The sequence below is a fragment of the Crocodylus siamensis genome, chromosome 7, assembly GCF_052110815.1.
Source record: "Crocodylus siamensis isolate JL-2025a chromosome 7, ASM5211081v1, whole genome shotgun sequence".
In the NCBI taxonomy this organism is placed as follows: domain Eukaryota; kingdom Metazoa; phylum Chordata; order Crocodylia; family Crocodylidae; genus Crocodylus; species Crocodylus siamensis.
The window spans coordinates 44,477,215-44,489,605 of NC_143401.1; the positions used below are offsets into that span (position 1 = coordinate 44,477,215).

The 12,391-nt window shown below is 50.3% G+C and overlaps 1 protein-coding gene across 3 annotated transcripts in view; it reads right to left on the reverse strand.

The window, feature by feature from the left end:
* The window catches only part of CCSER2 (coiled-coil serine rich protein 2), a 148,049-nt gene that overhangs the window by 38,708 nt on the left and 96,950 nt on the right, over positions 1-12,391 (reverse strand). For all 3 annotated transcript variants that reach the window (XM_090057381.1, XM_090057380.1, XM_090057382.1), the window contains exon 9: positions 10,736-10,822. In XM_090057381.1, the coding sequence (XP_089913507.1) occupies positions 10,736-10,822 (87 nt within the window). The remainder of the gene's footprint in view (positions 1-10,735; positions 10,823-12,391) is intronic.

The window sequence follows — 12,391 nt, forward strand, 5'->3', positions numbered from 1 at the left end:
AGCTCCTCCCAGATCTGGAGCCGGGGGAGCTGAAGGCTGGCTCCAGCTGTTAAAAAGCTGCCCTAGAAAGCAGGTCAGGGCTACTTGCCCTCAGGAGCTTCTGGGAGGGCCTTAGGGCCCGCAGTATGAGTGTTACAAATAGATAAGAGCTTCTGGGAGAAGATGGCCAGACCCCTTCCTGCCTCTGGCTACTGCTAGCTGCTGGCTTGTTCTCAGAGCTTTTGGGGCTGCCTCATTGTATCTACTCTTGTGCTTGCGTTCCTGCCTGCTGCCGAGTGCCTCACTGGAGGCCTGAGGGGCTTCTGGATTAAGCTTCCACAAAAAAAGGCCCCTCTACCACTCTAGCCGTCTTTTACATCTACCTCAGCAGTTCCCCTGTGTGGTAAGTCCTGTGCTCCACTCCCCGTGCCCTGGTGTTTGTGTAGCTGAGTAAGCCAGCTTGAGTCTACATAGCATGCGTGCATGTGTGTGTTCTCTCCCTCCTCCACCTTCCCAAAGCCTCAGCCCACCCTTTCTGGATTCATCAGCCCCACCACATATTTTGCTTTTCTTTATTGATTTCCTTTTCCTCCGTGTGAAGAAATGGCAGAACAGGAATCTTCTAGGGGGCAGATGCCCTCACAGAACTTCCTGCAGCTCACACTATGGGGGCAGATCCCAGCCAAGCCCCCAAGGGATCCATGTCTCTGCATCCCCACCCCAGAGGCAGAGTCCAAACTATATCCTCCAGGGGCAGAGAAGCCTGAGACCTCTGCTGCAGGGGCAGGCGAGACTCCAGCAGGGAGCCAACAGGGCCAGGGGATCTCCCCAAGCCAGGCCGCTTCCAGAGGGGTTCCCAAGCCTTCTTCCCCAACATTGGGGATCAAGGGCAAGGGCAATGCAAAGGGCTCTTTTTCAGGCTCCTCCACAGTGGGGGGTGGGAAGGCTAAAGGCGCCGCCCCAAAGCCTAGACCACCGGTGCCTGAAGGGATCAGTTGCACCACACCAACCAGAATACCCACTCAGCCTGTCCCTGTCCCTGGCTCCGGCCCCACCAATACAGCCCCTCAGTGGAGGAGCTGCAGATATGGACAAGTGGCTATGGGATGACCCACAGCCGTAGGTCCTGGACCCTCCACCGCCAGCCCTCCCAGCTCAGGCAGCAAGGCCCCCTTTTTAGCATTCACCTGCAGGCATGGGGTGAAGTGCCAACTACCCAAGCAGGAGAACCTGCATTTTGAGACTTGGGTGCACGCCGTGGCTCAAGTAGTGGGGGGCTCCCAAGATTGTGGTGGCCTCCCGCTTTTCTGGTAAAGGGGTCTTTTTCCTTGCCTCAGAGGCCGCCACACAACAGGTGGTGGAGAGGGGGTTTGTGGTGCAGGGAGAGTATGTCTCTCTCAAGTCTCTAGGAGAGATGGGGACCAGAACGGTTCTCAGCTCTGTCCCACCTTACATCTCCAATTGTGCCCTACTCCCCCATCTCCAAATGCTGAGGGGAATTATCTGGCTGGGGTGCCAAGGTCCCGGCCTCTGCCACATGAGCACATGCCATTGTTAGGTCATGATCCAGCTGACGGTGGGAACGCGGCTGGAGGCCAAAGTTTGTCTCATAATTCTTTTTCAGGGGGCCCTAATGAGGATTTTCTATATGCCAGGGGACCTGCGATGCTTCCGGTGCCATGCCCTGGGGCACATGCATCATAAGTGCCCCATGGGCCAGGTGGGAAAGGCATCTATGGGTACCACTGTTGAGAGGGGTGCCCCTACCACCAGCACCCCTCCCCACTCAGGCACCCTTGGCACTCCAGGCGCAACTCCCAGTTCCCCTGTGAGCTCAAGGGTCCGTGCCCCCCAACCAAGTTTGGTGGAGTCCCAGGTGGGGGGGCAGCAGCCAAGGGAGGAGAGGGAGTGGGCCTCCCCTGCCCCAGCCATGTCCCCTCTGTAACTGCCCCACCCCCACAAGCCTCACCTTCTTCTACTGGAGCCTGTCCACCTGAGGACCATCCCATGGCTAAGTGGGTGCAGGTCCTCTCCAGGCACAAAGCCAAGAGGAAGGCCTGGGCATAGGTGGAGCCCTCTAAGGTGGAGGACCCCCCACAGCCTCCCAAAAACTTCACATGGGCGGAAGGAGCAGCCCAGCTTCTGCAGGCCTCCCCAGCTGTGCCTGCCACCCTACCCCCAGGAAAAATTAAGCAGGTTCTCAGTGGAAGAGGCTTTGGGGCTACTGGACAGTCCTAAGCAGGAGCCCATGGAGGAAGCCCCTCACTCCGCTGGCTAGAGCCTACCCGCTGAGACCATAGGTGCTGAGGCCGACCCAAAGGAAGGTCTGGTAGAGAACCCTGCCCCCGATGATCTGGAGGAGATAGGGGACCTGGGGCTCAGTTTGGTGAGTCCAGGGGAAGGAGGTCCCCTTTCCCAGGACTCCAAATCAGCCATCTTCCCTCCCCCTCCCTCACTTCCAGGTTGTGCCATGGTCTCTTGACCAGAGGGGGTCAGGGTGGGGTCCCCTAATCAACAGGCTGATTTTATTGGGTACCCTGCATAGACCCCCCCTGGGGCTTCAGACCTACCCCACCATATTGTAAAGGAGTCCCACCCTCATCCTTACCCCCACCCCTGTCCCAAGGGGATGCAGAGCTCTCCCAATCTGAACCAGAGTCCATGGTCTTAGGAGACCGGGGAGTTCAGACGGTATCAGAGGAGTCCACTGAGCCCCAGGAACAGGAGGAGAATGCCCAAGAACCGGCAGACCTCTCCATCTCCAGGGGTGAGCTAATTGCATTTCTTGATCATGACTACAACCGCCAGTCTGACAGCAAGGTACAGCTCACCTTGGACCGCTGGAAAGATTTTGACAGTGTCCTTGCCACTGCGAGGGCAGTCATGGGGGAAGGCAAAGGGCCCAAAAGCTGCAACACCTAGATCTATAGGTAGGCCCACAGTTTCATAGACGCCCTCTATATTTATGGGAGGTGCTGTGTGAGTTGTACCCCACACCCAGTGTTGAGATATGCAAGGCCGCTGCTGAACTGTCTACTGCCCCCGCCCCCAGCCACGAGGTCATTTAAGATTGTGACCCTCAACATCCACGGCTGCAGGAAGGGTCTCTGGAGATGCCGGGTGCACTCCTTCCTTCAGAACGAGCGAGACCCTGTGGTATTCTTGCAAAAGACCCTGATGACTCTGGCCAACAAGCCTAATTAGTGGCTGAAGTGGGGAGGCAGGGTCTTTTTTATTCATCTTTCAAACACCTTTTGCAGGGTGGCTACCCTGTTCTCTCCAGGCCTGCAACCAGAGGTTCTCCAGGACGCTGAGGTGGTGTCAGTCCACCTGCTGCACCTCCAGATCCAAGTGCAGGGGCTGGTCCTAAACCTTCTGAATGACCCAAGAGTTGGAGTTTTTTTCCCCCACCAGGTGGCCCCTTACATCGGCAACCTCAACCCTCGTGAGTACCTGGTCATTGGCAGGGACTTTAACATCATCCTAGACGTGCAAGACCATTCGGGCAGGGAGCAGAACCAGACCTCCTTGGGCGCCTGTCAGGATCTCCTCAAGGACTACTCCCTAGTTATTATACCGGCCCCCTTGCCTTCATCTATATGTGGGTGGGGGAGAAGCAGGCACGGCACTCCTATTTGGACGATTTTATATCTCTTTGCCTCACTTTGCCCAAGTCCACTCCTCTGGCATCTGGTTGACCTCTTTCAGCAATCACCACCTTGTTTGGGCCCTGGCCATGCTAGGGCCTGGGCATGCAGGGTTGGCCTATGGGCATTTCAATGCCAGTCTGCTGGAGGATGTGGGCTTCAGGGAAGCCATCTGGGACTTCTGGCAGGCCTGGTGGGAGCAACGGGCAGCTTTCCCATCGGTTCAGAGATGGTAGGATGTGGGGAAGGTGCACATCCGGCTTTTTTGCCGCAGCGACTCTGGGGCACACCCAGCAGAGGGAGGCGGTCTGGGACCAGGTTCAGCGGAAAGTGTGGGAGCCAGAGAGGCGCCTGGCCACCAACCCAACCAACTCTCTCTGCAGAGAGTGCCAAGAGAGGTGTGAAGAGCTTCGTGCTCTGGATGATCACTGCACCTGTGGTGCATTTGTCTGCTCATGCATCTAGCTCCTTCAGAAGATGGACTGTGGCTCCCGCTTCTTCTATGCCCTGAAGAGGAGGCAGGTGGCCAAGAAGTACATCACCTGCCTTCTGGTGGGGAGCTCCTCTTCTCATGCTGGAGGGTCATGCTGACCCTCCTGCCAAAGAAGGGAGAACCCCATGACCTAAGAAATTGGCATCCTGTGTCCCTCCTCTGCACAGACTAGAAGGAGGTAGCGAAGGCCATCTCACTGCACCTGCGGTCCGTGCTGACAGACGTGATCCATTCTAACCAGACATACATGGTGTTCAGATGTTCCATTTTTGACAATCTGTACCTGGTTCAGGACCTCCTGGAGCTAGCGTGCCGGGACGGCCTGTCTTTCGCCCTCCTATCCCTGGACCAGAAGAAGGCATTTGAGGTACCTCACAGACAAGCTGAGGGCCTTTGGCTTTGGTCCCCACTTCATGCGACTTTCCAGGTGCTGTATGCCCGTGCAGTGTTTGGTTAAGTTCAACTGTACCTTGACTGAGCCCATCCTGTTCAGGAAAGGGGTGTGTCAAGGGTGCCCAATGTCAGCCAGCCTTGGCTCTGGAGTCCTTCCTCGTCCTCCTGCAGAGGCAGGTAGTAGGGTTGATGCTCTGGGAGCTGGCGGTGTGGCTGGTCCTGTCAGCATACGCCGCCAATGTACTCCTTGTGGTCCAGGACTCAGGTGACCTGCACAGGTGGAGGCCTGCCAGGCATTGTACTTGGCAACCTCCTCTGCTCGGGGCTACTTGGTCAAGAGCTTTGGTCTGACAGTGGGTGACTCACTCCCACCTATGCTCTGCGGGACATGCTGGAGTGAGGGCTCACTGCTCTACCTGTCCCCCACAGACCCCTCCCTGCTGGAGAACTGGCACCAGCTGGAGGCAAGGGTGGTGGAGCAGCTCCAGGCACGGACAGGGCTCCAGGCTCGGACAGGGCACCTGAGATGTCTTTCCCTGTATTGGAAAGTGCTGGTGCTGAACCAGCTGGTTCTGTCCATGCTCTGGCACTGCTTATACACCCTGCCTTTGCCCCCTGAGGTCTTGGCAGGACTCCAGAGACAGGCACTGGAGTTTTTCTGCCAGGGATGGCACTGGGTCACTGCAGAGTTCCTGAGCCTCCCCTTGCAGGAGGGCAGCCAGGGCCTGGTTTGCCTGCACAACCAGGTCTTGGTATTCTGCCTTCAGGCCCTGCAGTGACTGCTATACAGTGTCGGTAGCCACACGGCACGGGGCCACCTGGGACATGCTTTCCTCCACCACTTGCGGGGGCTCCAACTGGCAGCTCTTCAGCTTGCAGGGCTTCTCCCTGTAGAACCTGCAAGGGCTGCCAAATTTCTACCAGGACCTCCTCTGGGCCTGGAGTCTGGTCTCTGCCTCCAGGTCCTCTGCAACAGTCACTCGGTGCCGACCTGCTTGATGAGCCCCTCCTCTGGAGCCCCCAGCTGGAGATGTCAAAGGCAGAGGTGCCCCAGTTGGAAAAGAGGCTGATCCTGGCTGGTGTCACCCATATTGGAGACCTCCTGGACTACAATAGGTGGGAGTGGGTGGAACCTGCTGCACTGGCACGGCACATGGGTCTACCCACAGCACGTACAAACTGCTGTCTGGTCCAGGTGAAATCTGGCTTAACTCCCGATGCCCTTGCCTTTCTTGACCAGGTCCTACACAGTGGCAGTTCGCATCCTGGCCTTCTTCCCCCACCCCGTGTCCTCCAGTCCACAGGAGTTTGTTGTGTGGCCAGCGCCTCACCCGGCCCCAAGGCACTCCCCACTTCACCTCCTGAGCTGGCTAGAGGACACCAGACTGGTCCACTTTTCTACTATGCATCACTACTACCTCTACATGCTCATGCTCTGCACTGTCCATCATGCTGCCCTTGCGTTCTGCCCAGACACCAAATGGCGGAACTTGCTTGGTGAGGGCATGGCTGGGGCACCCCAGTCTGTACTCCACCCTCATCCCACGAGCCACTGGGGGCCTCAGCTGGCAGCTTCGCCATGGAGCTGTCACCACAGGCATGTATGTGGCAAGCTTCATGGACACCTTGGTCTCCTGACCATTCTGGAGGCAGAGGGAGACCCTGGTGCACATGACCCTCGAGTGCACCAGGCTGCAGGCCCTCCGCTTCCACCTCCAGAACCTCCTCTTGAGGTTCTGGTTGAATTTCACCCACCACCTTTTTGTTTTTGGTCACTCCAGCCGCAGCCCCACCAAGTCCCAGGATGTCCTTGTCCACCTCCTCCAGGCCCTGGCCAAGTAGGCCCTGTACTTGACCAGGAAGGAGGCTCTGGCCAGGAAGGTGCCTGGAAACTGTACAGCCGCTTTCCTCTCACTTGTCCATGCACGTTTCTGGGCACAACACCAGTGAGTGGTGCCCACTGGATCTTTGGATACCTTTGATGACAGGTGGGTACGTCCTGGGTGTCTCTGTTCGGTGTCCCCCGACGGACAACTTCTTTTCACATTTTGACCCTTTGACACCAAAGCCACTCCTGCCCTGTTTTTGTTTTTGTTGTCCCAAGAAATTAGTTGCATCTTTCACTGTTTGGCCCCACAAAGGGACTGTTAGACAGGTGGGCCTTAAGGCCCACTTTAATATGGAAGTTACAAATAGACAGGAGCTTCTGAGGCCCAGCCAGATGGTATCTGGAAACCTAGAGCCCCTGCACTGTACAAAGGCCAGCTGTGCAGACATGACCAACTGGCAGCTGGCCCAGAAGTGCAGGAGGCTTTCTTGCAATTCCCATACCACAGTCCAGGTGGCCGTGTGGTCCCCATCTGGGTCTGGCAGGCACGTAGCCATGGGGCCACATGCTGTTGCAGGTGTTAGCGGGTCATAGCCAGGCAGCAGCCCCCACTGCCAGACTGCTGCAGTGGGTAGAGGGTGCTGTGTGTGGTGAGAGCATCCCAGGTAACAGCAAGAGCAGCCTGGTTTTACTCAAAGGCATACGTCCCTGGGCTGGGCCCATGCTATGTAGCACAGGCAGTGCTGGGTTGCACCACACTATGGGGGGTGTCTGTCAGCAGTGGGCCCTGAGAACCCAACGGCTGTTGTTGCTACTGCTGCGGGGAGGGGGGAGCAGGGAAAGGCTGTGCTCCATGCAGGGAACGGGCCAGGGACCCATCCCTTCTGAGCAGTCCCCCCCACACCATTGTTCCTACTTACTGGGGATGGTGCCCGGTTTTGGGTCACTACTGCAGCCTTGCCTTGCTCCCATTTACCCCAGCACACAGAGAGCATGCTGAGGCAGCAGGGGAAAGGGGCAGGCATAGAGATGTGCTGGCTGGGTGCTAGAGCATCTCTTTGGAGGACCCAGCCTCCATCTCTTTGGAGGACCCATGCTTGAGCATGCCCCATGCTGCTTTTTTGCAGCGGGTTTTTTTTTTTTTTTTTATATCAGGATTTCCTGGTATCAAATTTAGAGTCTGCACTGCCTAACATTTTTTTGTTCCCAGTGTGCCTTTTGTGGCTTCTCAAACTGCTCTGACACAGCGCAACAGGCATGCGAGTGCTCATCTAGACCTAGCCAGGATGTCCACTGAGCCTTGAAGACAAGCATTGGGCACCTATACACTTACACTGAGGCTGCTCTGATATGCTGCAATTCCAACATGGCAGAGCAGACTTGATTAATCCAGTCAGCTGGACTGAGGTAATTACCATGCTCTGGCAGACTCCAGTCTCACATATATCAGCATCCCTGTGCTAAAAAATGGCAGCAGGGTTGCTTTAACTAGTTAGTTAAGGCGCCCTCACCACCATTTTTCAGTGCAGGGGTGCTGATACACGTGAAGCTCCAAGCGTTTTAATAAGAACAGCTCTTGGAGCTGCTCTAATTAAAGCACCCTCCTCCACTCCCCTCACAGCACATGTACAAATGCCGACTGTGATAAGACGAATGACAAGCATTTTGAAACCCTTAACAATCAGGAATGTGAACACAGGGAACCCTGTTATTTCAACAGGAAAACACCTCCAGCCTGTTAAACCTCAATAGAGCAACATTTTTATATTCAGAAATTCTATACTACCATGCTGCTCTGACAAAACAGTCTTACATTTTAGGGTTCAATTTCAGGAAAAAGCCAGGTTCAATTTATTCTGAATAAGTAAAAACTATAGGAAGACATTGAACTGCTATTGCCCTTACAGAATATAACAGAGAATCAAACCACCAAATAAAGGCTCCAAAGCTTTAAAATGTCCCAAAAATGTGAGCTCTATGTGAGCTCACTCTATTCTCTTCAGTCTAAAATTCCATGGCAACATGTTGGCTTGACTCCCATTGGAAAACAAAGTGTTTCCTCCTATGCAAGTGATGACACCGTATCTGAAACCTTAATAAAGGATCAAGAAGCTGCAGTGTGAAGAACTGACTTAAGTTTCAAAAGCATTTCTGGGGTTTCTAAAATTTATTGTTTTCCTCTGTGGTTTGAAATGTTATACTTATTGTAACCAACAGGCATGGCTTTATGGTTGGAAGGACAGTGGATAATTGAAACAATTTTAAGAGCCTAATTCATTTAATATACAGCTATGAAATATTAAACAAACTAGGCAATATTTTACCATTATTTGCTTATATGAGCAAATATAATTCTCACCACACTGTATTTCATACTGCAAATGTATTTTTATTTATACATACACACATATGTATGGATGTGTGAATTTACATATTGATATGTACATCTGCAATTTTTAAATCTGTATTACCATTTTCAACTTCAAGACGCATTTAGTACACCTATGCAAAAAAGATAAAAAGCTTTACAACAGTAGCATCTTTTTATGGTCAACAACACCCATGCTCAGTTTCTAAAAGCTCAACTGTGCATGTAGAAGACATTTTTGTTAATTTGAAAGAGATGCATTTCAATCCAATATTGGTTAAAAAAAAATAGATCAAGCACTCTGTCAGTCATTTGGCTTGGTTCTGCTCCCTGCTTGATTTGCTGCTCCAATTTTTGCTCCCTGCTTGATCTGTCACTGTGCTGCCTGTCCCCTCCCTGACCTGCATGTGCCACACAGAAGCTATATATACACCACCTGAGTCTAAACAAATTAAGATTTTAGAAGTGAGAAACGAATACAGTCCAGATATATTTTAATTTGTAAAACTGGACCACCCTGCAATAGGCCAGTGCCCAGATATGCCTAAAATGAAGCCACAAACTACACTTATGCAACCCCAAGAAGCATAAAAGTCAGACGAAGGTGCAATTTTATGTGTCAGGGTAGTTCATCTTTGGAGCAATTTGCCAAGTGTTGTAGTCAATTCTCCATCACTATACATTTTTAAATCAAGGAGGGATTTCCTCCCCTCTTCCCCCTAAGATATGCTCTAATTCAAAACAGGAATTAATTTAGGGAATTACTTTAGGGCCTATGTTTTATAGAAAATCAAAGTAGGTGATCTCAATAGTCCCTTCTGGATTATAAAACAAGTAAAAATCAAAAAAGAAAATTTAGTCCAACATTTTCAAGGAGACATGGTAGCTAAAAGTCTCCTTATAGATACGCTGATACGCTGTAGCAGGGCACCTTTGGTGCTTGCCACTTTAAAAGTAGCAAACAGGCAGCAGCCAGGTGCCTAATAAGGGCAGCCATTTTGGTCCAAAGATATAATCTGGGCTACAGTTTGCTACAGGAAGGAAGGGACATCAGGTTGAGATGCTGCTCTGGCCAGTCAGAAGGTAAGGGCAGGGGCTATGGGGAGGAGGTGACCCCTTGTCCTGGGTAAGACATAAAACTGAACCCTGCCAGGGAAGGGTGGTCTGGTGAGGTTCCTACTGGCATGGGAGCCCCCAGGAAATGCCAGACCAGTTACCTCCCTGGTGAAAGGCGGGTTGCGGCACCTTAAACACCCCAGCCCCACAACCCTGGTGATGTTCTAGCAGGCAGGGGGAGCCCAGAGCTTGGTTAAGGGGGCCTGAGGCAGAGCTCAGGCTGGAGGAGGGACCTGGGGTCACACCCCAGCAGCAAAGGAAAGCCTGGGGGTGTGAGTCTGTGTGAGAAGGGTGATGAGTAGAGAGACACTGTGGAAGAGGGGGATGAATAGAGCGGCCCCATGAATGTGGGCAAGTGAGGAGGCCCAGTGTGGGGCAATAGTGGCCCGGCAAGGGGCTAGGAGCAAAATAGGCCTAGAGTCATACAATCATTCAGTCAATGCTCAGGTGAGGGTAGCAGGAGATACCCAACAGACTGTGCCAGGACCGACCAAGGTGAGGAGAGCTAAGCCCAAAGCTGGCATGAGAGTGGCCCCTGAGAGAGGGCAGTATGAAAGAAGCTGGGTGAGAGCCAGCGGAGTCAGTGGGATCCCAGTGAGAACGGGGTAGTGTGCAAGCAGCCCTCTGGGGCTATAGAAGAGAGCTGTAACATCTGTGAGGCCTAAGACCCATTGAGGGGAGGCTGCAATGGGTATTAGGCCCTTGTAAGCAGGGTGAGTAATAGGTAGCCTCCCACCTTAGTTACAACTCTCTTATTTTTCCATGAAGGCATGGCAGACAAGCAAACCAGGCGGTTACCCCAGGAGCAGGGCAGCTGGTGAAGACATGATGAAGGGGGTCACCCTGTTACAAACACATATGTGGTCTTTCCTTAAATTATTTTAATTGGTTCAATGTAGAGCTATACTTACAAGTTGACGCTCTAATCGCTTGATTGTTTCATCTTGTTTCTTCACTTCATCTTTAAGTTGCTTAATCTCATTGAGCAAATCTTCAGTCTGACATAAGGTAATAAAAAAAGGCAATTTGAGGTTTTTATTAAGACGTACACAACAGTCTCAATTTAAGATCTCCCCAGGGCATATTCAAACCAGATGCTGATGAAGCCTCAGCATGAAAATATGCATTACAATTTAAATGAATTCTTCCCAAACCAGTGTGATTTGCTGTCATCTCATTGTCTATGCTGGAATGAGAGAGAGCTCCACAAACTGAAGATATATCTAGAGAAAAGAAAAGTTTTGACTGAACTAGAAGTTTTCACATGTTTTCTCTGTGCAGCATATTGCAATTTGTTAATTATTCAGTGTATTTCACAGTCTTGTAAAATACATCTCAAAAATACTAAATGTGTTCTTTGAAAATCGTAACATGAAGGTACATACTGAATACCTGAAAATGGAAAGGAATCAGATTTTCTATTTCTATAATAAAGGATAATAATTTTCCAGTATATAGGAATAATTTTGCAGTACATAGAAAACAATGTTAATTTGAAATTTCTCTTGGATTTGGAGATGAAGTGTACAAGACACATGTGCATGCCAAAGCATTTTATAGTAGACAATTATTGAAAAAAAAAAAAAAAAGGGATTTTCTTAACATTTTCTCCTTTCAGTAGCATTTCTAATTTTAGTGAATTAATTGTTCTGTTCAAGCAAACAATGCATTCTCAAAGCATATTTAAAAAATTAACATATTCTTTACAAAACTGAAATCATATTAAAATGTTGTTATCTGCTGATTAAGGATGAAACACCCAGACTTACACACTACAATGTACTATACTTTACACATTAAAGCAGAATAATTTAAAATCACAAGTAGTGATAATCAATTCAAAGTGTTTCATATTTCATTCTGAAATAAAAAAGCAATGCTTTCTCCCTGAAAATTGTTTGCGCTTAACAGTGGTATGCAAAGAATCTATCAAGTTAAAAAAAAACAACAAATCACAGAAAACAGACCTAGTCTCCACAAAATTTTAGGTGGCAGCTATGCTATTGGATCATATATATGGATCTTTCTGACGTTGCTGAACCCTATAAGCTTCACAAGGATCCCATGCAGTAAGAAGAGTCCATGTGTGAATCGAGTTTTGAGATTAGTTTCTAAAATACAGAGCCTTTTATAGCTACAGGGAGCCATACATCCTAGCCAGAGTCCCTTTTGCAATAAATACTGATCTTCAGAATATTTCTGAAGTTCCTCCTGCAGAAATACTTGCACTAATGTGTGGGAGGCCTTACTCTGAAACGAAAGAATTGTATAAACTAAAATATACCAGAAAAAAACCAAAACAACAATTATGATGTGATCATGATACAATAGGTAAGAGTGAAAATCAAATTTTGAAAATTTAACAATGAGATTGCTAGCAAAATTCTGATGGAAAAAAATGGGAAAAGTGCCATATTTGAGGGAAGATTCCACAGGTGCTCATTATTAAGACCTGTGCCAGTTTATACAGGAAAAAAACTGCCTTGAAGCATGGAATGATCATGGTAATTAGCAAATATTAAAGATAGAGGTAATTTATTAAATTAAAACTAAGATTTTATGCCCTA